The sequence below is a fragment of the Pogona vitticeps genome, chromosome 1 (genome assembly GCF_051106095.1).
Source record: "Pogona vitticeps strain Pit_001003342236 chromosome 1, PviZW2.1, whole genome shotgun sequence".
NCBI classification, from domain to species: Eukaryota; Metazoa; Chordata; class Lepidosauria; order Squamata; family Agamidae; genus Pogona; species Pogona vitticeps.
The window spans coordinates 95,986,948-96,009,823 of NC_135783.1; the positions used below are offsets into that span (position 1 = coordinate 95,986,948).

The 22,876-nt window shown below is 38.3% G+C and overlaps 1 protein-coding gene across 7 annotated transcripts in view; it reads right to left on the reverse strand.

The window, feature by feature from the left end:
• The window catches only part of CCDC162 (uncharacterized), a 79,899-nt gene that overhangs the window by 1,810 nt on the left and 55,213 nt on the right, over positions 1-22,876 (reverse strand). Inside the window, exons 32-48 of one of the 7 annotated variants that reach the window (XM_020801356.3) lie at positions 22,204-22,357; positions 19,273-19,368; positions 18,841-18,984; positions 17,967-18,175; positions 16,363-16,501; positions 14,540-14,660; positions 12,572-12,681; positions 12,161-12,310; positions 11,943-11,996; positions 11,627-11,794; positions 10,839-10,991; positions 10,038-10,172; positions 7,851-8,003; positions 7,320-7,529; positions 5,252-5,372; positions 1,109-1,171; positions 13-140 (exon numbers count right to left, since the gene is read on the reverse strand). In XM_020801356.3, the coding sequence (XP_020657015.3) occupies positions 13-140; positions 1,109-1,171; positions 5,252-5,372; positions 7,320-7,529; positions 7,851-8,003; positions 10,038-10,172; positions 10,839-10,991; positions 11,627-11,794; positions 11,943-11,996; positions 12,161-12,310; positions 12,572-12,681; positions 14,540-14,660; positions 16,363-16,501; positions 17,967-18,175; positions 18,841-18,984; positions 19,273-19,368; positions 22,204-22,357 (2,308 nt within the window). Of the gene's footprint in view, positions 1-12; positions 141-1,108; positions 1,172-5,251; positions 5,373-6,187; positions 6,286-7,319; positions 7,530-7,850; positions 8,004-10,037; positions 10,173-10,838; positions 10,992-11,626; positions 11,795-11,942; positions 11,997-12,160; positions 12,311-12,571; positions 12,682-14,539; positions 14,661-16,362; positions 16,502-17,966; positions 18,179-18,840; positions 18,985-19,272; positions 19,369-22,203; positions 22,358-22,876 lie in introns of those variants that run through there. The other 6 variants (XM_072998023.2, XM_072998020.2, XM_072998002.2 and 3 more) reach the window with 6 other exon arrangements.

The following is a 22,876-nucleotide window of genomic DNA, read 5'->3' on the forward strand; positions in this document are numbered from 1 at the left end:
TTCATTACTCACTGTCTTGGGTCTTGAAATTTTTTCTGACTTTATACTGCTGTTTCTCAAAGGGTTTGCAGTCAAAACATGCTTCCTGAAGTCTCTAGTGGCTACTGATATCCCTGTTTTCTGGCTTGCTGAAGGAATACCTGGAACATAAGGAATTAAAATGTACAAACTATATCCACACATTGCAACTCAGAATAATTTTTCCATTTTTTGCCTTCTGTTCTATTTAAAAAAGAATGTACATTTAGAAAAGAATGTATCACCCCCCCGTGAGAATCAATAGCACCTCCCTAGCTATTAAGTGATTATATCTCTGTTAAAGAGTCATTTAACCAATACAGGTGTTATAGTGTGATATCTTCTGAGTTTGGTATGAAAAAATGAACAACGTGTACCTACAACTGCTGAGAGTTGTAATTACTAGATGTGTTAGCGAAGACATTATTTGTTGTAATAACGTCTGTGCCTGTAAGGAGTCAGAAAAAAGATCACTGGGGATGCAGCTGTAAAATTGTTGTATGTATTGTTCACAGATCTTGCCAACAAATTATATCTTGCACAACAATGCCCCTGTAGGGAGCTTACCATGTAAATAGCTGGACCCATAAAAGAGCTTCTTAATATTTCTGTAGTGCTTCCATTTACAATTAAAGCTGACACAATTAGGGGTAGGAACAAGTCCTAGGTCACTTGGTAAAGCCAAGCGTGCCGAACTATCTTCTGGAATATCTTTGTGCATTCTTACATGCAGCTGACATTGCATTCTGTTTTGATACATACTTTTGATTATACTGCTTTTTAAGGGGAGATATCTGCTTCCCCAGACTAGTCTCAACTAGTGTTTATGGACAGTTGAACTGTAAATGAACTTCAGTTCAACTGGAACAGGTTATCTCATGATAGGATCGCACCTTATTTAACAAGAGGCATGGATTGGACTGACAGCTTTAAAACAGATACTGTTTGTAAATTATTTTAAAGTTCTTGGGACTCCTAAGTTAGTGGTTTAATTTGACCTTAAAAATGATTGGCTTAACAAAATTTGAAGTTAGATGAATTGAGTCTGATGTCGAAGAATTAATGTTGATGCTGGAAACATAATTGTTACCTGAAAAAGAGTTATGTGTGCTGCTAGCACTGTGTGAAAGATGGGAAAATCTTTTTCTTCCTGCTGTGAAAACAATAACGTACATTAGATGATTTAACGAGAATCATCGTAGGAATCCAAACCACCCAGCAATATTTGGTCAGCTTTACTTGTTAGTGACCTTGTGCATGACACAAAACACATACCTAGCTTTAAAAACATTCTAATTCTAATGTTATTAAAAGTAACCAGGACACTTGTACATGCCTTCTATTTGGATTACAATAGCAAACGGCACCCCTGCTTGACATACTAGATTATAAGCTTTAAATAGATCACATCACTTATTTTGGTGAATTTTATTCTGCATGATGCCGAGACATATGCTTTCTTTCCACTTTGCTTAACAATAATCAAGTTTGTAAAAGTTTCCACATTAGCCCAGTTAAAAATGGCACCTTTTGAAATTAAAGCTGAAGATGAGAGTTTTAAAAAAAGTAATTTCAGTTACAGTCATGGCCAAAAATATTGGCACCCTTGCAATTCTGTCAGAAAATCCAACCCTTCTCTCAGAAAATTGTTGCAGTTGCAAATGTTTTGGTACTCACATGTTCATTTCTTTGGTTTGCATTGGTGGTGGTTGTTTAGTCGTGTCTTTGTGACCCTATGAACCAGAGCACGCCAGGCCCTCCTGTCTGGCCATGACTATATGACTTAACTTTATTTCTGGCCAATTGGTCTGAATGTGGTTCATATGCATTAGTTATAAAAATAAGCTATTTGCCCCTGTCATTCATAGGAAAATAATTTTAACTCATTTCCGCAGTGCTTATGATATATTGCAGGATGGAATATAAATCAAATTAAGTCATTAGTAAGGCTTAAATTATAGATTTCTGCATAAAAGGCTCATTCTTGCTGGTTGGTACAGTTTTAATCATTACAAACCAGATGCACATTTCATTTTTAGAATAATAATTTTTAGGTTAGTTTTACCAGAAAAGGTGTATCAGAAAATTAATTGTTGTTTAGTTTCCCTCATTGCATTTTCACTGTCAAACCTACAGTTCAATGCATTCCAATGGGGGGAAAATTCACCAAAAATTAACGAAGACTCAGAACAAAGCCAAATTAAGTTTGCACAGGTTTTGCAAGGTGCACTAACGATCCCAAGCATTTAAAACCGTTTTTGAACATTGTAAGACACTTTAAAAATAGCGAAAACAGACATCGCAAAACCATTGGAATGCATTGAATAGGCTTCAATGCATTCCAACGGGAAACATTGTATTGCTTAGCGATGTTTCCTATGGGGATTTTCGCTTAACCGGTTTTCAATGCATTCCTATGGGAAATGGTGTTTCACTTAGTGATGTTTTCCCATAGCGATGTTTTTTGGGAACCAATTAACATCGTTAAGCGAGGCACCACTGTACTTCAAAAGTTTCTCTTTCATTTGTACTGCTTGCTTCTCCTTCCTCACACTTAACATCTCCTTATCCATATGTATTCCACCTCAAAAAGCCTTCTGTTCACTGATCTTCCTGACATCCACATTAGAGGTAAGAGGTTAAGTCTGTGCACATAGATTTACAGAGGGGCTACAGGACTGATGTCTCTTTCTCAACTGTGCATTTATTTTAAAATATTTTAATGTTAAGAAAAGGCATATTATTACTGTGGACACAACACCGTTTTGAGAACTCGAAAACCAAACATCTATGCTGGCATCATCTAGATAGAAGAGTTACCTCAAATGATCTTACAGAAACCTCTGAGAGAAGATTACATAGGAAATGACATTAATGAATGAATTAATAGAACTCATATACTATGTTTTCAAACATTGTATGAATCTACAGTCACACTCTGTGTAATTCAAAAACCTCATTTCTTGGTGAAAACCCTTTGGGCTATAATGCACCTTAAATAGAAAACTATCTTTTAAATACACTTTTCTTCAAAAGGCATTTTATGAAACAAAATCTGATTTAAATTTTTAAAAATCCAATTCTAAATTTTAATGGATTTTTATTCACCCTGACCTAGAGTAAAAATCCCCAGGATCTGCAGAGAAAACAGTGCATACATTTTAGTATAGTACAGTGGTGCCTCGCTTTACGATTGCCCCGCTTTACAACAAATCAGCTTTACGATGATCTTTTTGCGATTGCAATTGCGATCGCAAAACGATGGTCTAAATGGGGGAATTTCGCTTTGCGATGATTGGTTCCCTGCTTCCGGAACCGATTCTTCGCAAAATGATATTTTTCTAACAGCTGATTGGCGGTTTCAAAATGGCCACCGGGTAATTAAAATGGCTCCCCGCTGTGTTTGGGGATGGATTCCTCGCTATACAGGCAGCGAAAATGGCCGCCGTATGGAGGATCTTTGCTGGACGGTGAGTTTTTACCCCATTGGAACGCATTGATTGGGTTTCAATGGGTTTTTTTATTTCGCTTTACAATGTTTTTGCTTAACGGCGATTTTCGTGGATTATCGTTGTTAAGCGAGGCACCACTGTAGTTTGAAAAATGTTGCTATATAGCAAGTTTTAGGGTTGTTTCATGGGGGAAGGGGAGTGTCAAATCTGAACAAATTCCAGATGCGGTTGGTAGATTTTTAAAGTAGCATAATTATAAATTGAATGCACTTGAAAATCTGGCTCAGCTGTTAAATGCAATACAGTGTAACATGACCCCAGAGGCAGGTAAGTGAACAGTTTATGGGTGGAACAATGAATTTATTTTTCACATCAGTTTCAGTTTCTTATACTGATATACTAAATTTGTTTATTGCAATCCAGGAATAGTAAATTAAGTAGAACAATGAATTTCAGCAGGTGGATATGCTGTAGCAACAGGTGCTGCTTGATTGCTGCAGCCGTTACTATACTCATCACTGTTTGCAGGTATTCATCACTGTTTGCAGGTATTCAGACTTGGATTGTGTCCTTAAGCTGATTAGTGTCATGATTAGAGCCCATTATTAGATCACATTAGCTGTTAGGTGAGACTGTTAGATCTCATCAGCTGTTAGTGAACTAAGATCTCTGGCCTCATTGAATTACCCTGTTTTCCCGAAAATAAGACAGGGTCTTATATAAATTTTTGCTCCAAAAAAAAAGCATTAGGGCTTATTTTCAGGGGATGTTTTATTTTACAGTCATGTCATCTTCTTTTGGTTGCTGCACAATGCTGCACAATGGTGGAGGGCGGGGTTTCACTTAACTAGGGCTTATTTTTCAGGTAGGGCTTATATTACGAGCATACCAGGGTTTATTTTCAGGTTAGGTCTTATTTTCGGGGAAACGGGGTATCCAAATCTGTTAAAGTGAAAGAAAGCCAAATGCCATAACTTCCTTGACCCTTTCCAGTTTGCTGCAATAAACATAACTTAAGACAGCAACTGGGCGCTCGTACTTGACTGGAAGTCCCAAGATGGCACAAGTGCAATGGCACCCATAGGCATTACCCCGGTAGCTGCTTAGGGCTCTTGCCCAATCAAGAGCTTTCTTTCTCCAAATACTGTATAGGGACTCACAGGCAATGCTTGAAAAAAAGTGGACAAGGTGGCTACAAGACAAAGCCTTGCTTTCAAACCATGTGCTGAACTTTAAACAAAAATAGCCAAAAGAAAACATACAGCTGACTGGCAAGCTCAGGGGACTGGGGAGGAGGGTAGAGTCTGTGAGGTGAGACTGTAGAAGAAATTAGAGGAAATGGGAAAGTCTTCCATGTGAGTGGATTTGGATGTTCTCTCCACGTGAACTGCCTTTGATCCTTAATTATGAAGCCACCTATTTGACCCACACAGACCAACAAAATGTCTGTTTTCTCACTTGTCTCACTATTTCTTTCATTTCAAGTGTCAACTGTGAACTAGGTGGCTGAGACCTTCCTGCCTTTTTGTCCTAATTACTTTACAAAGAAAACCCATATAAGGAAGTTCAGACTTGTAGGTAATTTGATGCATGAGTCATCAAGGTTGTAAAACAGTAACCATCCGTGGATTGCCTTCATACCTACTGCAGTGCATGCATGCCCTTGTTCCCAAGACTGCAACCTCCTATGTCTGTTTTCAACTTTCTTTTCATGTCCAACATCCATGCAGTAGCATCTCACATATAATGGCAACCAGCAATTATTCAAATAACATTCATACCTGCAGGGAAACTTCTCTGTGAAGCTGCAGCTTCTAAGTCATAAAGCTGATACTGTAATTCATCGACCCGCTGGAATGCATTCTGTTTTAAACTGCGCTCCTGTGCCAATTGGCTTCTTACCTAGAAAAGGATTTCTTAACTAGCAACACAGGTCCAAACCTGATAAGTTAGGATTTGCTTTATAAAAGTCAAGATGTATGATAGTGAGGATCTCTCATGTCTAGAGTAGACCACTGATGCAGTGGGCAATTTCACACCCTGGATTTATTCATTCATTCAAGTTTTATACTGCCCATCTGGCTACCAACACTACTCTGGGTGGTTCATAGTGCAATAAAACAATACAAAGCCAAAATTAAATACAACAATCCACACACAAAGACATCAAAATAAATAAAACTAATTTTAAAAAGCAAGATGACAGGGCAGATATAAGCGCTGAAAAGCCTCTGTGCTATGATGGTGTGATCTCTGGAAAAGCCTGTCTAAAGAGCCATATTTTCAGCGATGGTTTAAAAATTCCCGCTGAAGGAGCCAGGCGAATTTCATGCAGGAGATTCTTCCAGAGACAGGGGGTGATCACTGAGAAGAGCCAGTTTTGATATGATGGTATTTCTTCACTCCACTCACTAATCTGGCCGCTATATTCTGGACATGTTGAAGTTTCTATAGCAGCCTCATGGTCAGCCCTATCTAAAGAGCATTACGGTAGTCTAATCTCAAGACTACCAGTGCATGGACCAGCATGGTAAGGGACCTGGTGTCAAGGTAGGGACACAACCGAACAATCTGCCTCAGGTAGAAAAAAGTGGAATGGACCACAGATGCTATCTGGGACTCCACTGATAGTGCTGGGTCCAGAAGTACACCCAGACAGTCAACCTCATCCTTAGTGGAGAAAGTAGCCCCCCCCCCAAAACAAATGAAAGGGAAGCTCCTAAACAACAGACACTGGGGGCACCCACCTGCAGGATCTCCATCTTATCCAGGTACATAGCATCCAGGCAGCACTCAAGGGACAGGACATCATCCACTGCAGAAGGGTGGATTTAATTATAGGTAGATGAGGCTGGCCCATTTGGACTTTAGTTATAAAGCAAGCACAGTTAACATTACTCTCCTCTGCCTTGTTTTGTGCTTTACAATGGCTCCTACATTCATGACATCTAAGGAAAGAGTTGGCCAGGGTCTTGGGGTTAGCCTTCCAAAGTTGCCCATGTTTATCTTAGACCAAAAAAAAAAAAGTTGTGTGTGTTCCAATCTTGATTTTCAAAAAGGCAATACTCCTAGCGTGTGCAATTTTTCTAATCTTAAACTGACTTAAAACACTGTGATGACTCCAGGAATAAAACTGGTGAGTTTGCTTCAGCTGCCATGATGCTAAAAACATCTACTTGGCTCTAAATATCACCTAGCTGGTATATTTTTAAAGTAAAAGAATAATAATGACATGAATGTCTGTAACACAGATTTCTCGCAGGCTTTTAAAAAGTAGTAGCAAGAATGCTCTGAAGAGCATGCTCTTCCTGACCCAGCTGTTGATTTGGAGCCCTGGACTTCATTCCCAGCATCTAGTCCTGCCTGCACCACTGGGTACAACTGTCTCAGGTCAATTCAAAATTGCATTTTTTTTCCTGCTATTATCTTGTTTTCCTCCTAAAATAGGATTTTCTTAGAAAGACACACCTCAGTAATCCAACTTGTAAATTAAAACAAATGCAAGATATGTAGGTGAGGAAAACCACATGCTATGCCAACAGACATCTTTTGCCTTGTGAGGAAGCACCTCTTCTAATAACATGCTAAGCACGTTATTCGATTTAACCCTCAGAGGCTGCTCAGCAATCTTAATGAATTTTAATGAATCTTAATGAATTTTATAATCTTAAAAAAATTCTTAGTACAATCAGTATTTGTCCTGGGTACTCATTACCAGTCAGTTGCTTAACTCAATTATAGATTCTGTGAATACAGTATTTCCTTTTTTTAAAATCAAGATTGGAAAACTTTTTTTGTATGACTTATGTTTGTATGTTCATTGGGACCTTAAGTACTGAAGATACTCACTTGCTGGATTTCTTTCTGAACTCTTTTTTCATGAAGCTGCCTTATCTTAGAGGATTTCTCAGCTGCTTCTGTCATGTGCTGCAGGTTCAGTTCTCTCTCTCCAAGGTTTTCCAGCATCTTTTCCAGGTTTGTTGTCTTAATCAGATCTAGCTGCTGCCTTTGTCGAATTTCTTGATTCATTTTATGCTCTGCCTCCTGTAATAGATGCCCCTGTGGGTGAGAACAGATACGCTATGTGGTAATACACTGTCTCAAAGAGTGAGTGCGCAGGGCTCCTGCTACCTCTCATTTGGGCAGGAATGAGGGCCCCATTTTGTCTTCATAAGCAGCAGCACTGACTGCAAAACTTAGCAAACAGAGGGAATGATACAGGTATGCTGCGCACAAGAAAGCTGTACAGCAATACATTGTGTCCTGGAAGAATGTAGTCACCGTTTTTGACAGTTGAGAAAGGCAAACTAACCACTTTTGAATTAAAAGAAAAACCTATTTGTTATATAGAACGCTGTGCAGGAGAATTCAGACACATACCTGTTTGTCTAGCTGTTGCTTCAACCTTTTATTCTCTGCCTGAGTCTGTGCCAAGGCTTTCCTCGCAGCCCGCAGCTGCTGACGAAATAAAATTGCTTCTTGTTCAGATATCATATTGGATTTCAGGCATTCTTTTTTATTTTGAATGGCCTCCTGTGAATGCAGAGGATTTCGAAGCCTGTGAGATAAGACACTCAAACCATGGACATTTTTGCAAACATTTTCCTGGCTACTTAAGAACTGATATCCTGCAAAATCTTTTTATCTTTTTACTGTATTTAAATCGTTGCAAGCTGCCCAGAGACCTTTGGGTAGTGTGGGTGGCATATTAAATAAATAAATAAATAAATAAAAATGTCTACTGGTGAATTTTTTATTTATTTGTTTATTTTAATTTTTATAAATTTTGTTTTCTTTATCATGAAAAAAGGGGGCTCCATTTTGGGGGTGGTTTATTTCTTTTTAAATGTTTCTGCATTGTTGAGAAATTTGAAAAACTTTTATTTTTTACATTGAATTATGAGCTACGTACAGTGGTGCCTCGCTTAGCGATCGCTCCGTTGAGCGACGAAATCGCTTAGCGATGGACTTTTTGCCATCGCAAAAGCGATCGCTTTGCGATGGTCCCTATGGGGAAATTTCGCTTTGCAATGATCGCGGGGAAGCGATCATTGCAAAGCCCTCATTTTTGGCCAGCTGATCGGTGGTTTCAAAATGGCCGCCGGGAAAACAAAATGGCCACCCGCTGTTTTTCCTCGCTTAAGAGGCAGCGAAAATGGCGGCGCTATGGAGGATTTTCGCTTTAAGGTGAGTTTTTAAGCCCATAGGAACGCATTAATCATGTTTTAATGCATTTTTATGGGCTTTTTAATATCGCTTAGCGATGAAATCGCTTAGCAACTTTTTTTGGAATGGATTAACGTCGCTAAGTGAGGCACCACTGTATACTGTAGTGTACCATACTAGCATGAACAGGATTTCCCCCATGTTCTCTGGATGCAAGATGTCTTTATGGTGCAGAGAGTGAATGGGTCACTTCAGAACTCTGGCACATTATTCTGTTCCATGTGGCTACAATTAGCCATGCCATCTGATACACAGTTTATTTTTTGAAGCTTCTAGGTATGTAGTAGGATCAATCAGGATCTCTATGTAGTAAAATGTCTCTTTTTCCATCAAAGGAGAAAAATAAAGGAACTCTGGTTTTAATTATCTCATAGGATATCTGTCAAAGTAAAATTGGTAGATGGCGAGAAAGATAAATGTTTAAGTTTTTTCTACTCTTTCTCTTAAAAGCAAATACTGTATGTAGAGTCAAGCCAGCAATCTTCTATACACAGTAGCTGATATACACCCCACTGTGCATACATGGTCATTGTTTGACCTAATCCATGTGTATTTGCTTCCTTAACTTAAATGGGAATCCTGAAAGTGTTCTTTAAAATGTTGGTTTAAAATCAAGTTATCTGAAAACAAAGGTGTTCCTATGTAGACTGGGTCATGGGAGATGTTCTAGCATGGCATGGATGCAGTCCCGATGGCTTGCCGTCTGAAATACATAGGTTAGAACATGGAAGTAACTTAACCCAAATAATAAGTTACTTGCAAAGAATTCCCTTTCACAATAATAAAGCTCTAACTACATCATGCTTGTAACTTAGTAAGGGAAAACTTCAATCCTTTTGCAATGCAAAGGTTTAAGCTACTTTTATATTGTGGGGCTCTGGCCTCACTAAATGGCAAAGTAGGGATGTCACTTCGTCACGTGCTAGCTCATGCCACTGAATCAAAAACATCCATATTTAAATAGTAAGTATATTACATTAACTTGAAAAAAATGGCAAAGAATTTTTTTTTTGACAATGGTGGCAGCTAATTACTTATTGGAACCTTGGTAATAGAAGACTATATAATTACTTTCAAAAGTAATTAGTCAAGCTCTGGTTATGAATATGGATGAGATATTGTATGAAGTTCAAATTTTCCATCAGTTATGACTTAAGTACGCCATTTATAAAGATTCACAGTGTACTCATTCCCTGGTTTTGCCCAGTTATCTGCGTGCAAGCACTTGTAGCCATTGGCCTTCGTTATGTAAAAGAAAGAGATTATTTTCACGATTCAGGAGGACTTTATTTGAACACATTGATTGACTCAGAAGCCAAGGGCTTTTGTTGGGAATCTCACCTTCTCGGCCTCTCTCACTGTAGCCAGTAGTCGTGCTCTTTCTGCCATCTCTTTCCAGCAGCTCATGGTTTTCAGTTTGCATACCAGCTGGCCCAACTGGCTGTTTTCATTCCGTAACTCCTGCAACTGTTCCTGCTGATAATGACAGCAGATATTTCCAAGTTCTAACAAACGCATCATCTTTCTGGCGGCTTTCTAAAACTACAGTACATAGTTTCTATGAGTAAGCACCAGTGAGCAAAAAGACATGGCACTTAGCAGACCCTGTAAATTTCTCATCAAGAGAAAGGCAGCCTGTAAATGTCACTAAATAAATAGATAAACAAACAAACAAAATTGTACTCTAGTCATATTGTACTCCTTGACTAGTATTAGCATGCTTATTCTGTGGCTGTTCAAAGTTATGCATACCAGCGACCTTGAGTTATCACCATAGGGAGCTTGGTTTGAAAACATTACTTTTGCATTAAATCTGTGCCCACGATGCACAGCATGCATTTGCTTTGCGAAGAGATTTATTTCTCCGGTTATGCATTAAGTTGACATATGAGCTCATTTTGTCCATGTGTGCTATATTTATGCTTTACAACATTTGCTTTCTGATAAAAGTCAATAACTCATGAGTTAGTATTTAGAAGATCCTAAGGATTGTACAGTTTCATGTAAGCACAGATGGTAGCATCAAGAATGTCTTTTTTCAAGGATTTTTCTTTATGGCACTGGATCTTTAGAGTTATACTCCTTTTCTCCAGAGGGGAGGGAAATAATTGTGAAAAAAATTATCACTAGGCACTAACTTACCTGTTCTAAATGTTCCTTGAGAGCACTGTTATCTTTTGTGGAGCCAAACTTTTTCTTCAAGTTAATCATTTTGTCTACTCCTTCCTTCCTCACCTCACTGATGATCTCTAATATTCGCTGGCTCATACTTAGGCGATGTTCATCCACTCTCCCCTGAAACCAAAAGCCAAAATCTGCAAGCGTTGTTTAAAGTATAGACACTCAAAAGAAGGCATGCGGTTCTCTCTGGAGTTTTACAGATCTAAAATGAATAATAAAATCCCCTCATTTAACTTAAATTGCATAATTATGCTATCACTGTTTTGTGAACTAGCTTAGATATTTCACCTGATGCTTTCTTCATAAATAGAGATCTAAATGAAAAAGGGAAATATAATTGGGATCTTTCAGAAGATGGTTGTTTCTCAAGAACTTGGGGGGTGTACATTTTTTGAAAATGAAAGGAGAATTTCCGATTATGTTATCATTGGTGCATTATTCTAAGACACTGTCCACAGAACTTGGGAAATTTACTTTTTGAATGATAAGCTCCCAGCATTCTCTAGCCAGTATGAGTAGTGGCTGTGCTATCCAAGAGACTCTGTAAACTGTTGTCCAGTAAGGTAACTTTTTCAAGCACTGCCCACATTGTGCAACCTATCTCAGATAAAACCTCTTCTCAAAAAAAGTAGTAGAGAAATCTAGCCAATACTTATCCAATTGTCACTTCTCATCTACCGCTGTGTATAAAAAAGCAGCTGAGTGATATTCTGTACATTTTGCAAGCAGATGCATTTTTTTGCACATACTTTGAGTTGCAGGCACACCATGAATATATTTTGCACTAATGCTTCATACTCTTCCTGCGTTTCTTTTCTTATCTTCTCTTTGAGGCTGCAACCTTCTTCTTGCAGATCAGCAAGCCTAGCTCGCAAAGCCGTTACCTCCATGATTGTCTCGTGACACAGTTCTGCTACCTAACAAAAAGAGAGAAAATGCAATCAAGACTGTTTTCCATGTAAATGCATAGTTGTGTGTCTCAGAAAGTAATCATTGGATCCATTAAGATGCCAAGAGACATAGTAGGGATGCCTGAATAAAACCAGTAAAGTTTTTGCCACTGACCTGGCTGAGACCTAATTCTGAATTTTCTCCCTTATCTTCTATCGCATGTATTTCCTGAAATTGAATCAAACAGTGCTTTTTAATTCCCATCTTAAAAATCTCTACCAGGTAGTGGTATTGTGTGGTGAAGCGACATACAAATAACTTTCAGGGCAAAGATATTCAAGGAAATGACATTACTCCTTTTCCACCATAAAATTCAATGGCATGGGAAATACCTGTTCTTTCTGATAGAGGAGCTGATGCTGTTGGCGGAGGATGTTTTCATAAAACATGGAATAGGTTTCAAAGTTACTGTGCTCTCTGGCCATGATATCACATCCTAGAGCAATCAGGCATTTTTCAAAGTGGTCTTTCTGAAAGGCAATCTGAGATGGAAAATAACCCCATTAATGAAAGGTTTGTGGGGGAGGAAGGTTCCTCTCTTGTGGACAACACAGATAAATGGATTTGTTTCTGGTGCATCCTCCACAGCACACTGATGTTAGTGATATATACTCTTAAATATTTCAAAGCCCAGGTCCTTCCTAGCCATAACAGTTAATTTCAGGTATCAAATATACAAAAAGCTAAAGCTCAAAGAATAATCCCCAAGGATTTCAGGTAGTCAGGATTTACAATATCTGTACCTCTGTATCAGTTTCTCGGTGATTTTCCATTAACCTTTGTATAAATGACTCAGCTACTTCTGGTCTTGTGACAGAGAAGCTTGCTTGCATGCTATGATGCTTCCAGAGCTCTTAAAAAACAAGGAGAAGACATTCATAAACAGTGTTTGAAGTAATAGCACAAGGAGACTGCAATACTAAGGCCAGGCCAAACTTCTAAGACCTAGTTGGCCACTATGGCACACCTGAGGTTGAAAAAGAAAGCTAGGTCTCATTGAGAGGAGGGGATTTTCATTGGGACTACAATGCACAGGAAGGAGGAATTTAACGAAACGGTAATCCCAGCACAAATCATTGCCCCCACCCCACTCCCAGTATCCAGGGTGGTAGATTCCATTAGCATTAACTATCACATAGGAGTCATTTTCATCAAAATAGTGGCTGAGATCATCGCACATCTCTTTCCCTTGCCATCCCAGGGAAAATCCTCTTCCTGCTGCATCAAATATTAAATTTAAACAAAACACAATTGTAGTTGCTACCACATACTAAAAATAATATCTGTCTTGGCCCTGTACCATCCAAGACCAGACCAGATGGGCGGGATATAAATCAAATCAAATCAAATCAAATCAAATCAAATCAATCAATCAATCAATCAATCAATCAATCAATCAATCAATCAATCAATCAATCAATCAATAAGATGGTAGGTGGTGTATGGATTATTATCATCATGTGTTTAATGGTCTATGCGGTGCAAGATGTTAATATATGGCACTATACAAGACAAGATTCTCTATACCATTGCAAACCTTGAAAATAAAAAAGGTAGTGACAGCTATAGGTAATTGCCAAGAAACTGCCATTTAGTTCCAGCAAACGCATCTATTCCAACATAATTTGCTGTGCAGACAATTATTGGACTAATATTGCAGAGCCCCGCTGGATGGTGGATAAGACTGCATGCCAGTATCAGAAGCTACTTGACACAATTCAAAGATACTGATCCCTGGACCCCTTTTTTACATAAGAACCATCCATTCCTTTCCTAAAGTTTTCACATAGCCCTCCCTCCCACAGTATCGAGGCAAACAGCTGTTCTCCACTGAGGGCTCTTTGGGAGAAGCAAAGTTCTCACAATCACTTTTCACTGTATAGGAATGAAAGAATCATTTGATATTGGTTGACATACACATGCTAAGATGATAAATAAATAATATAAATAAAGCCATAACTCCATAGAAAACACTCTAAGCCAGTTCCTAAGAACATGGAATCCTCTGAAACCTTAGAAAAACTCAGAGGAGGGGGGAAACAATCCATTTCCCAATGCCCCCTCTCTCCTGAAGCCACCTGCATGCTCCTCAAACCTTTCCAGAAGTTGGGAGGGCATGAGGAGTCCTGTGGGTGGCGTGGGGGGACATTAGGGAGAGGAGAGAATTGCTCCATATGTACGGTATTGTTTTCTCAAAGGTAAACTTAGTCCTTCTGTCAAGAGGCATCTCTTATAAAATATATGTCTAGCAATACCTCTTTAGCTTTTAACTTCTGTTATAGACCAGCTGTCTTTGCTGTGTAGATATTTAGACTGCTGATCACTGGACAATACAAATATGCCTTGCTGATACCTGTCAGATGTAGCAAGGTCAAGGACATATGTGTAACAGTTGTGGGTCAGGGAAATGAACCTACACATTTTAAAATTGTGTCTCCAGGGAAAAGGCAATGCGTGCCAACTCACAATCTGGGCAATACAACTTCCTCTACGACATCCAGTCTGGGAGAGTTGTGGTGCAATGAACAACTCCTCACCCAGACAGATGCTAGATGGGGCAATCTAATGTGATGTGGTATGCAGAAGATGCTGCATGCTGTGACACTCAGAGGCCCACTTTGTATTGCTCCTCAGGTTCCTTCTCCCTCTTCCCTTAGTTTCTAAACAAAATTCAGAGCTGAGCAAGAGATTTAACATTTTCCATTGGTTACCTATAGGGAGGTTTCTCTCTTCTCTTGCTTTTTCTGATATAACCAGTGTTATCTCTTTGTTAATCTTCTTTTGTACATCATGGATCATATGTATTTCTAGGCTTTCCAAGAGTTTTTGAAGCTAGGATTAAAGAAAGAAAAAGAAAACAGCATGCTTATTTTAATTCTTACCTATAGTTTCTCATTCAGCAATCATGTTACTTCAGAATTTACAGTGGATATTTTTATTCAAGGTATAAAATTCAAGGTAAGAGCCAACAACATCCAACCATAAGTATATTTTTATAGGGCATGTAATCAGTCATTTAGGGCAAGGAATTGAAATATTTTAGTGAACAAAAAAGTCCCAATTCATCAGGGGATACCTTAAAATAAAGTATTTAGTCTAGATTCATATAGAAACTGCAGGTGACTGCTCGTAACTTAAAAAGAGGTATTTCTCCTTCACTGCCAGATAGTAGAGAGCAGAACAGGAAAAGATGTTTTTTTAATTGCAAAATAACTTTTCCAAATTTTGGAAGTGGCTGTTCTAAGATCGCACCTGCTACAGTATCTGTCTGTGACATCTGAAAGCAATCTGTGTCTCCAGAGTGAAAATTTTAATCTTCTGCATATTTTTGCATGTCTGCTTGATAAATCTGTTAAAAAACAAATTTGACCAATTGCTTAAGAGTTCTTTAATTAAGTGATAAGCTGTTTTTTTAAAAAAAATCTTAATAGTTTACTTAAACTGAAATGTAAGAAAGTACTTTTTAAAAAACAACGTGTTCAGCAACTATCATCACAGAACATCAGAGTAATGATAGATGTTGACTGAATGAAGTCTAAGAATTGACCAGTCTCTGGTGATAACACTCACCAAACTCTTTTTCAAGTTAACAGGTTGGCCAAGGCCAGAAGCATGTTAAAGCCAATCCATGACTAGAAGAGGAAAATCCTTAACAAATGCTGCAGCAATAGTTTCTCTCACTTCCAGGAGAATGCAAAGTAGCTTGCTCTGACAGATGACTGGCTTTCAGGGCTGAAGTACAGGACTCCATGGAATTCTGATTTCATAAACCCCAAAGACTACCTCAGTCACCTCTGCAATGTTAGTGTGCTTTCAGCTCTTAACTAGGGACTCTCTCTCTAATGCCTTTTTCTGGCCCAAGATGTCACAAACCAACCTCATCAAAGCCATCCACATAAACATATCCTATCATCAGCTTTTAAGTTTTAACATGTCACAAAAGTTGTGGGTTTTGTTTTTATGGGGCTAACCTGGCCTTCCACCCTGGACAAACTTTGCTATTTTGCATGGGCTGAAAAAGCACCAGTCAGGCTACTGTACATTGAACTGCCAGTCAGTATAGACCCCATATGTAACCCTCCAGTTGTTTTCAGGCTGCATCTTCCACCATTGCTCTCTACTGGCTGTGCTGATGGAATTTAAAGTCTAACAACATCTGGAGGGTCACATAATCCTCTTCCATGGCTTAGGTCAGAGAGCTAGATAGGCCAATGGTCTCCTTCAATGTAGGGCAGCTTCGTATGCTATCTGTATATGCCTTTTCAGTGATAGGCTCTAGAACCCCTAGTCAAAGGAGTCCCAATTGCCTTCTGGCAGCATGCAAAGACAGTTTTATATACAGGAGCCTTTGGTGCCTAAGCTTATTTGCAGCTAGGACTTCCTTGTAATGGTTTCAATGATGCTTGCTACCGTACATGTTCTCATAAGTCTGAGGAGAGACAGATTTCTTCTATTGTATAATTTTAATGCTTTTGAGAAACAGAAATATAATTTCTTCTTGCATTCTGCACTGCCTCTTTGGGTTTGTTTTTACCTGATATATTTTTATCTCAACTTCTGAAGCTTCTTCAGGGGGAAGTATACACAGATGGGTAGTTCCAAATCTTTCAGAATCATCTTCTATGCCCTTATGCCTGGCTAAGGATTTCATAGCTGGGGACATAACTTCAGTACTAGAAAAAAATCAAATATAATTTGTCTATATCCAAATATAATTCTCTATATTCAAATATAATTTCTCTTCTAAATATCTTTCAGATCACCAATGATACATTTTTGTTTATCATCCTATATCTCTTTCAAAGCACATGGAATAGATTATTTCATGTTATTTGTCATTTCACTGGTTGGACCACAATCAAGGCCAATAATTAAATAGTGATGATAACACTTAAGAACACACACAGAACATGAAGTATTCTTCAGGCCTACTTCTCACAAGCAGTAGTTGGGGAACCATTTCTTGTTCCATCTGAAAGTGCAGGTCTGAGCATGCAAGATTGTCTAAGCTCATTTGTTTGAAAATATCTGCCACTATGATCATGTTACTTGTCATTTCATCCTGAAATTAAAAACTACCTTGCTAGGGGTAGGGATATGGGACAAAATTGTCAGGTTTGTATTCTAAACATTTTCAGAACTACAAACCCGTAAATGAACTGGAATGTATTGGCACTCCAAAATATTAAATTTTAGAATATTGCAATCAAGTCCACAGCTTGAAAATGTGTACATTTAGAAAAATTTTGCACAAAAGTGTATGCGCTGGAGAGGAGAAAATGGGCTAAAAGTGTGCACACTAGGAAAAAAATGCAGAGAAAATGCATGTGAATTTCTATGCAGAATTTAAGGAATGAATTTTGCCAGTCTTGCAAACTGATGCAAAAGGAAGCTGACATGAAACTGTAGAAGAAGTTCAGCAAAACTGGCACCGAGTAGTCACCCACCCCTATTTCAAGGAAAGAGCTGTAGAAGAGCCCTTTATTTTTGGTTGTTCAAGGTGTCTCCATGTTTGGTTAAATGAAGCAATGGAACAGGAAGTGGAATGAGGCGAGGGTGGAGAGAGGAGATAGAAGATGTTCTGAAAACGAGTTAGACCAATGTGCTCCACCACAATCATATCAGAGGGCTCAGATTTCACATGATTTGTATGTAGATTTGCTAGCTAACTAATCTCAAGCAAGTCACCCTCTCTATTATCCTGGATAAAGTTACTGTGCAGATGACTGGAATGTAGGCTGTAAAACATCTTCTGTATGACTCACGCTATATAAATACTTAGTCATTATAATATGCCATGGGCAGAGAGGGTGTGGTTCTTGGTTTCTCAGTATTTATCAGTTGAACATTCTGTGGTTTGCTTCTGCTACATATGTTATAGTGAGGTCATACAAAATAGAGTTTTTTCCTCTTCCCTTTTTTTAAAAAAAATGCTGTAGCTTTTAAAGTGGTATGACAGTATGCTACTGCAACTGATCTTATTTTTAATTTTGAAAATAAAATCAAATTTGTAATCTTTTATGTGTTGTGTCATCTATACTGCTGACAGTTAACATTTACTGCAGCTCCAGGTCTTTAACATTCGCACACTAAGAAATGTGACCCAAATTATGTTATCAATATTACTTATGCACTCACCCATATAGCTCAGAAAATTGTTTATGCAGAGGAACTGTGTTGATATCCTCAACTTTCAATTTAAGTCTTCCCCATTCTGCTTTTAAAATTTCCAGCTGCTTCCATAGAATCAGGTACGATCTCTGTAGGGCACACGAAGCCACTGGATCAGGCGGCTCCATTGGTGCTGATAAAGCTTTTCTCCTTGCTTCAGTTATTGTTTCCGAATTCTGCTGAAGTTAATATTACAACATGCAGGATCACAGAGTACTTCAAGAAACACCATGTTAAAGCCAGAATACACTAACAGAACAACATCGCAGATTTAGAAAATGCCACAGAGCTTATGTTTATTTTAAAACAACAAAGAATCTTATCTGAACAAGTGTCTGAAGAAGTGGACTTGTGCACAAAAGTTCACATTAAAATATAGCAGTTAGTCTTTAAGGTGCTACAATGTTTTTGTCTTCTTTATTTTTCATGTTTGTTTTGATTTGTTTTTGCCTAACAATGAATCTTATAGCACCTTAAAAGCAGACAATTCAGGATATGCCTCCATGGACTGCAGGCCACTTCATCAGGTGCAATATGTTGCTATTTTATGGACAAAATCCAGTAATAAATTGCAACCAGAGTAGGCCCATTGAATTGGTGGAATTCAGTGAATCAGCTCCTCCATAAGGCACCACTTTATTAGTCATTGAGCTGTTTACACAAAAAGTGGCCCACCTCTTCTACCCATGGAATGACAACATGTAATTTAACTGGCTTTGTGACAGAACTCTTCAGGGTAATCTGTGTAGGAGAAAGGAGGAGGATGGCAAGGAAGAAGAAAAAGATGCTAGATAGTAGTGTATTAAATAAAAGTTTGTTCTGCTATAACCATTACTTTTACCTCTCGGAAAGATATTTGTCGCTTTCGTTGATCACTCAGGATTTCATGATTATTCCAAACTACATCCTCCATTATAAACTGCATTCCAGCCAACTCACCATGAGCTACTCTTCGATCTTCATCATTCAGCCCACATAAACATAACTGGAAAAGATGACAGACATTGAAAACTGTTTGGAGTGCCCATAGAAAGTAATCAACCCAATAAGATGTTTACAGGAGAGAAGCTTCCTGGCACTGGTGGAAACAAATTAAGAAAGTATTTGCCTTGTTCCAGTGGCAATATTATAGACTTGTTTCATAAGTCATGCAAAGTACTTGATTTTTCTATAGGGATACATGTGCCAATGACAACACAAGGAAGAACTGGATTTAATTCAAATATATATCCAAGATGAGCAAAAATAAACACTGAAAGTGAAAGTACCATACCTGCATGCAATAATTTATGGGATTTAAGTTGTCAATAGTGACAGGAAATGGGCCACTGTTTGCCAGGAATGTTCTCCAGGGAAACAACATCTCTGCCTAAAATAAAGAAGTGTAATTTTAAAAATCTGGAACTAAACTCAAGAACAAGCCTATATTTTAGGAAAATAGGCAGCTGCCTTATAGTGAATCAGACTTGTGATCATCTAGCCCAGTGGTTCTTAACCTTGGGTTACTCAGGTGTTTTTGAACTACAACTCCCAGAAACCCCAGCCAGCACAACTGTTGGTGAAGGCTTCTGGGAGTTGCAGTCCAAAAACACCTGAGTAACCCAAGGTTAAGAACCACTGATCTAGCCCAGCATTATCAAACTCTGATTGACAGAAGCTCCCCAGGCAGAATTCTTTCTGAGTCATACCTGGAGACCCCTATACCTAGAGGTCTCCCATCCATGTACTAATCAGATTTGATCCTGCTTAGCTTCCAAAATCAAAGTACACAGAGAAAATGCAGTGTCACTGATAGGAAGGACCGAGCCAATGCTGGGCTGGTATTACCATTATGTAAAGTGAAGCAGTTGCCTTACTGGTTGTTGTGAAAAGGTAAGCTGGATGTTGCTTGCTTAATTTGGTGTATCAAGATAACTTGGTTAATTTTATATATCAAGATAACTTGACTGACTTTGGAAACTATGCACCATGTCTTCGGTAGAAATGTCATGTGTCTTCCAACAGCAAAATATTTAGGAATAAGTGATAGTGTGGCAATTCCACACATTTTGAGAAGTGGCATTTACATGACAGAGGCTTTAAGAAGTAATTAATTGGTACTCAGCATTTTAATACTCCTCGTTTCATTGCTACCGGGGCTCTGGACTGATTTCTGCATTCAGCAAAATAACAGGGATTGTACCATGTCACAATTCAAATTGATTGGACATTGCATTTTAACAATATTCCTAGATGGAAAAAAATCATTGCATGGCATCTGCTCTGCGGGCATTTGAAATGGCAATCAGTGGTGTTGAGCCGCCTGCTTACCACACACAGGGAACTGCCATGGAGGAAAAAATATTTGGCTGACAAACACTTGGGTAATAAGCATGTTCCCAACAGATCTATGATGCAAGAGGATTAGAAGACTCAATTTGTACCAAATTCTGCACTAGTATTTCCAACGTTGCCACTACAGCAAGGATATTTTAGCAACAGACAAAAATAAGAATTGGCTGAGACAAAAACCAGATAACTGGGATGCTTTAAATTGTAGATTGGTACCCATACTACCAATCTACAAGCCTAATAATATAAACAACACCCATGTTATTTTACTAAACACAAACACCCATTAACAATTTATTTATATGCTTTTATATATACAGGTTATAAAATATCAGTCATCTATACAAAATAAATATTTGTGATATTCAAAAATATATACAGCCACAGAGATGTCTAAAAGATTATCTCACATGTGTTTATAAGATATACAGTTTGTTAAGTGATTAATAACCATCGACTGGGAAGCCTGAATATATATTCTTACGAAGTGCTAAATTCATTTCTTGAAGTTCCGAATTCGTATAGTCCATATCTTGTTATGCTCGATGTTTCCTTGAGAGTTTTTTTTTAAATCATCACTGCTTCTCTTAAGAATCTAGTTTGCTTTGATAACAAACTGTCCTTGTTTCTCAGTAATAAATTGTCCATTGCTGCTGACCAACAGCTGCAAGGGCTTAGCCTTGAGAATCTTTAAAGACAGGTGCAAACTAATTACCGGTGAGAGTTTTCTCTCCCCGGTAAGCTTATCTAGACAGAAGTTTGTGGGTATATAATAATAATAGCAATAATTACTTTATTCAGTTGCTTTATTGAAGGTACATGGAATGTGAATGAGTTTTTTTATGCTTTAGATTCCTTGTTGGTGTTAACGAGTTCTAGCACTTTGATAAAGAAAATGAAAACCAAGTTCATATGCAAGTGTCTTGGTCAGCAGCAAGGGACAGTTTATTATGGAGAACCAAGGACAGTTTGTTATCAAAGATGCTGAAGAGAAGCAGTGAGGATTTTGAAAAAACTCTCAAGGAAATGTTGAACATAACAAGATACAGTACAGACCAGTGGTTCTTTACCTTTGTTACTCGGGTGTTTTTGAACTGCAACTCCCAGAAACCTCAGCCAGCAGAGCTAATGGTGAAGGCTTCTGGGAGTTGCAGTCCAAAAACATCTGAGTAACAAAGGTTAAGAACCAGTGATATAGACCAGTGGTTCTTAACCTTTGTTACTCGGATGCTTTTGAACTACAACTCCCAGAAACCCCAATCAGGACAGCTGGTGGTGAAGACTTCTGGGAGTTGCAGTCCAAAACTCCTGAGTAACCCAAGGTTAAGAACCAGTGATATAGACTATAGAAATTAGGCACTTCAAGAAGTGAATTTAGCACTTCGTAAGAATGTATATTCAGGCTTCCCAGCCAATGGTTTTTTATTACTTAAAGAACTGTATATATTATAAACATATGTGAGATAATCTTTTAGGCATCCGTGTGGTTGTATATATATTTGAATATCACAACTATTTATTTTGTATAGATGACTGATAATTTATAACATGTGTATATAAAAGCATATAAGTAAATTATTAGTGGGTGTTTGTGTATAGTAAGATTACATGGTTTTGTTTATATTATTAGGCTTAAGTTGTAGATTATCAACAGATTTCCTTGAGGTATTTCCTCAGAAAGTGTTTGCCTACACTTTCACTTGAAGACAGGAGGGCCTGGCATGCTCTGGTCCGTGGGGTCACGAAGAGTCAGACATGACTAAACAACAACAACACTTTCACTTAGATGTGCTCATTTTTGTACTCCTTGCCCAAAGTTGCAGAAGTGAGAAGAAAATCGCTAAAGAAAACTTTCAAAACCTACTTTACTCACTCTGTGGCTGTGTGGATCTAGTGGTTGTGGGAGCCGGAGCTGGGAACCAAACAGGCTTCCAACAATGGCATTACTTAGAGGAGGCAACCCATGGTACATGTTGTCCGTAAGGCTCTGATAGGCGTTAACATTCCCAGATGATAAAAACATTTTTCTGAAGGATTTAAAAAATATATATTTTTGAAGGGAAAATCATGATTATATAATTTGTTCTGCTTTTTAAAACTGCTCCGTAAAATCTGCTTTTAAAAATAAATATGCCACAACTTGCCTGAAAGTGAAGTAGCCATGGTGCTTTGGTGGAAAATGTTCAAGGGCAAATGCAGCTGTCTATCTTAATTCTTCTTCAAACAAATGCCACCTTCCATCCCCTGCCCCCCCCCCCGCCGGCAATGCTTAGAATTCAGTAACAATCCATCAGATCATACTAGCAGAGTTCTACAAACCTACCATACTATTCCTTGTTCTCTCACTCATTCCATTTTGCTCTTTTCCTTTTCTATGTGCTCTTCAAATGGACACATGTCAGCACTGAACAGGCCTAAATTCACATATTGGTCTAAATCCAATTGCTACCCTGTTTCCCCGAAAATAAGACCTAACCTGAAAATAAGCCCTAGTATGATTTTTCAGGATGCTTGTAATATAAGCCCTACCCCCCCCCAAAAAAAGC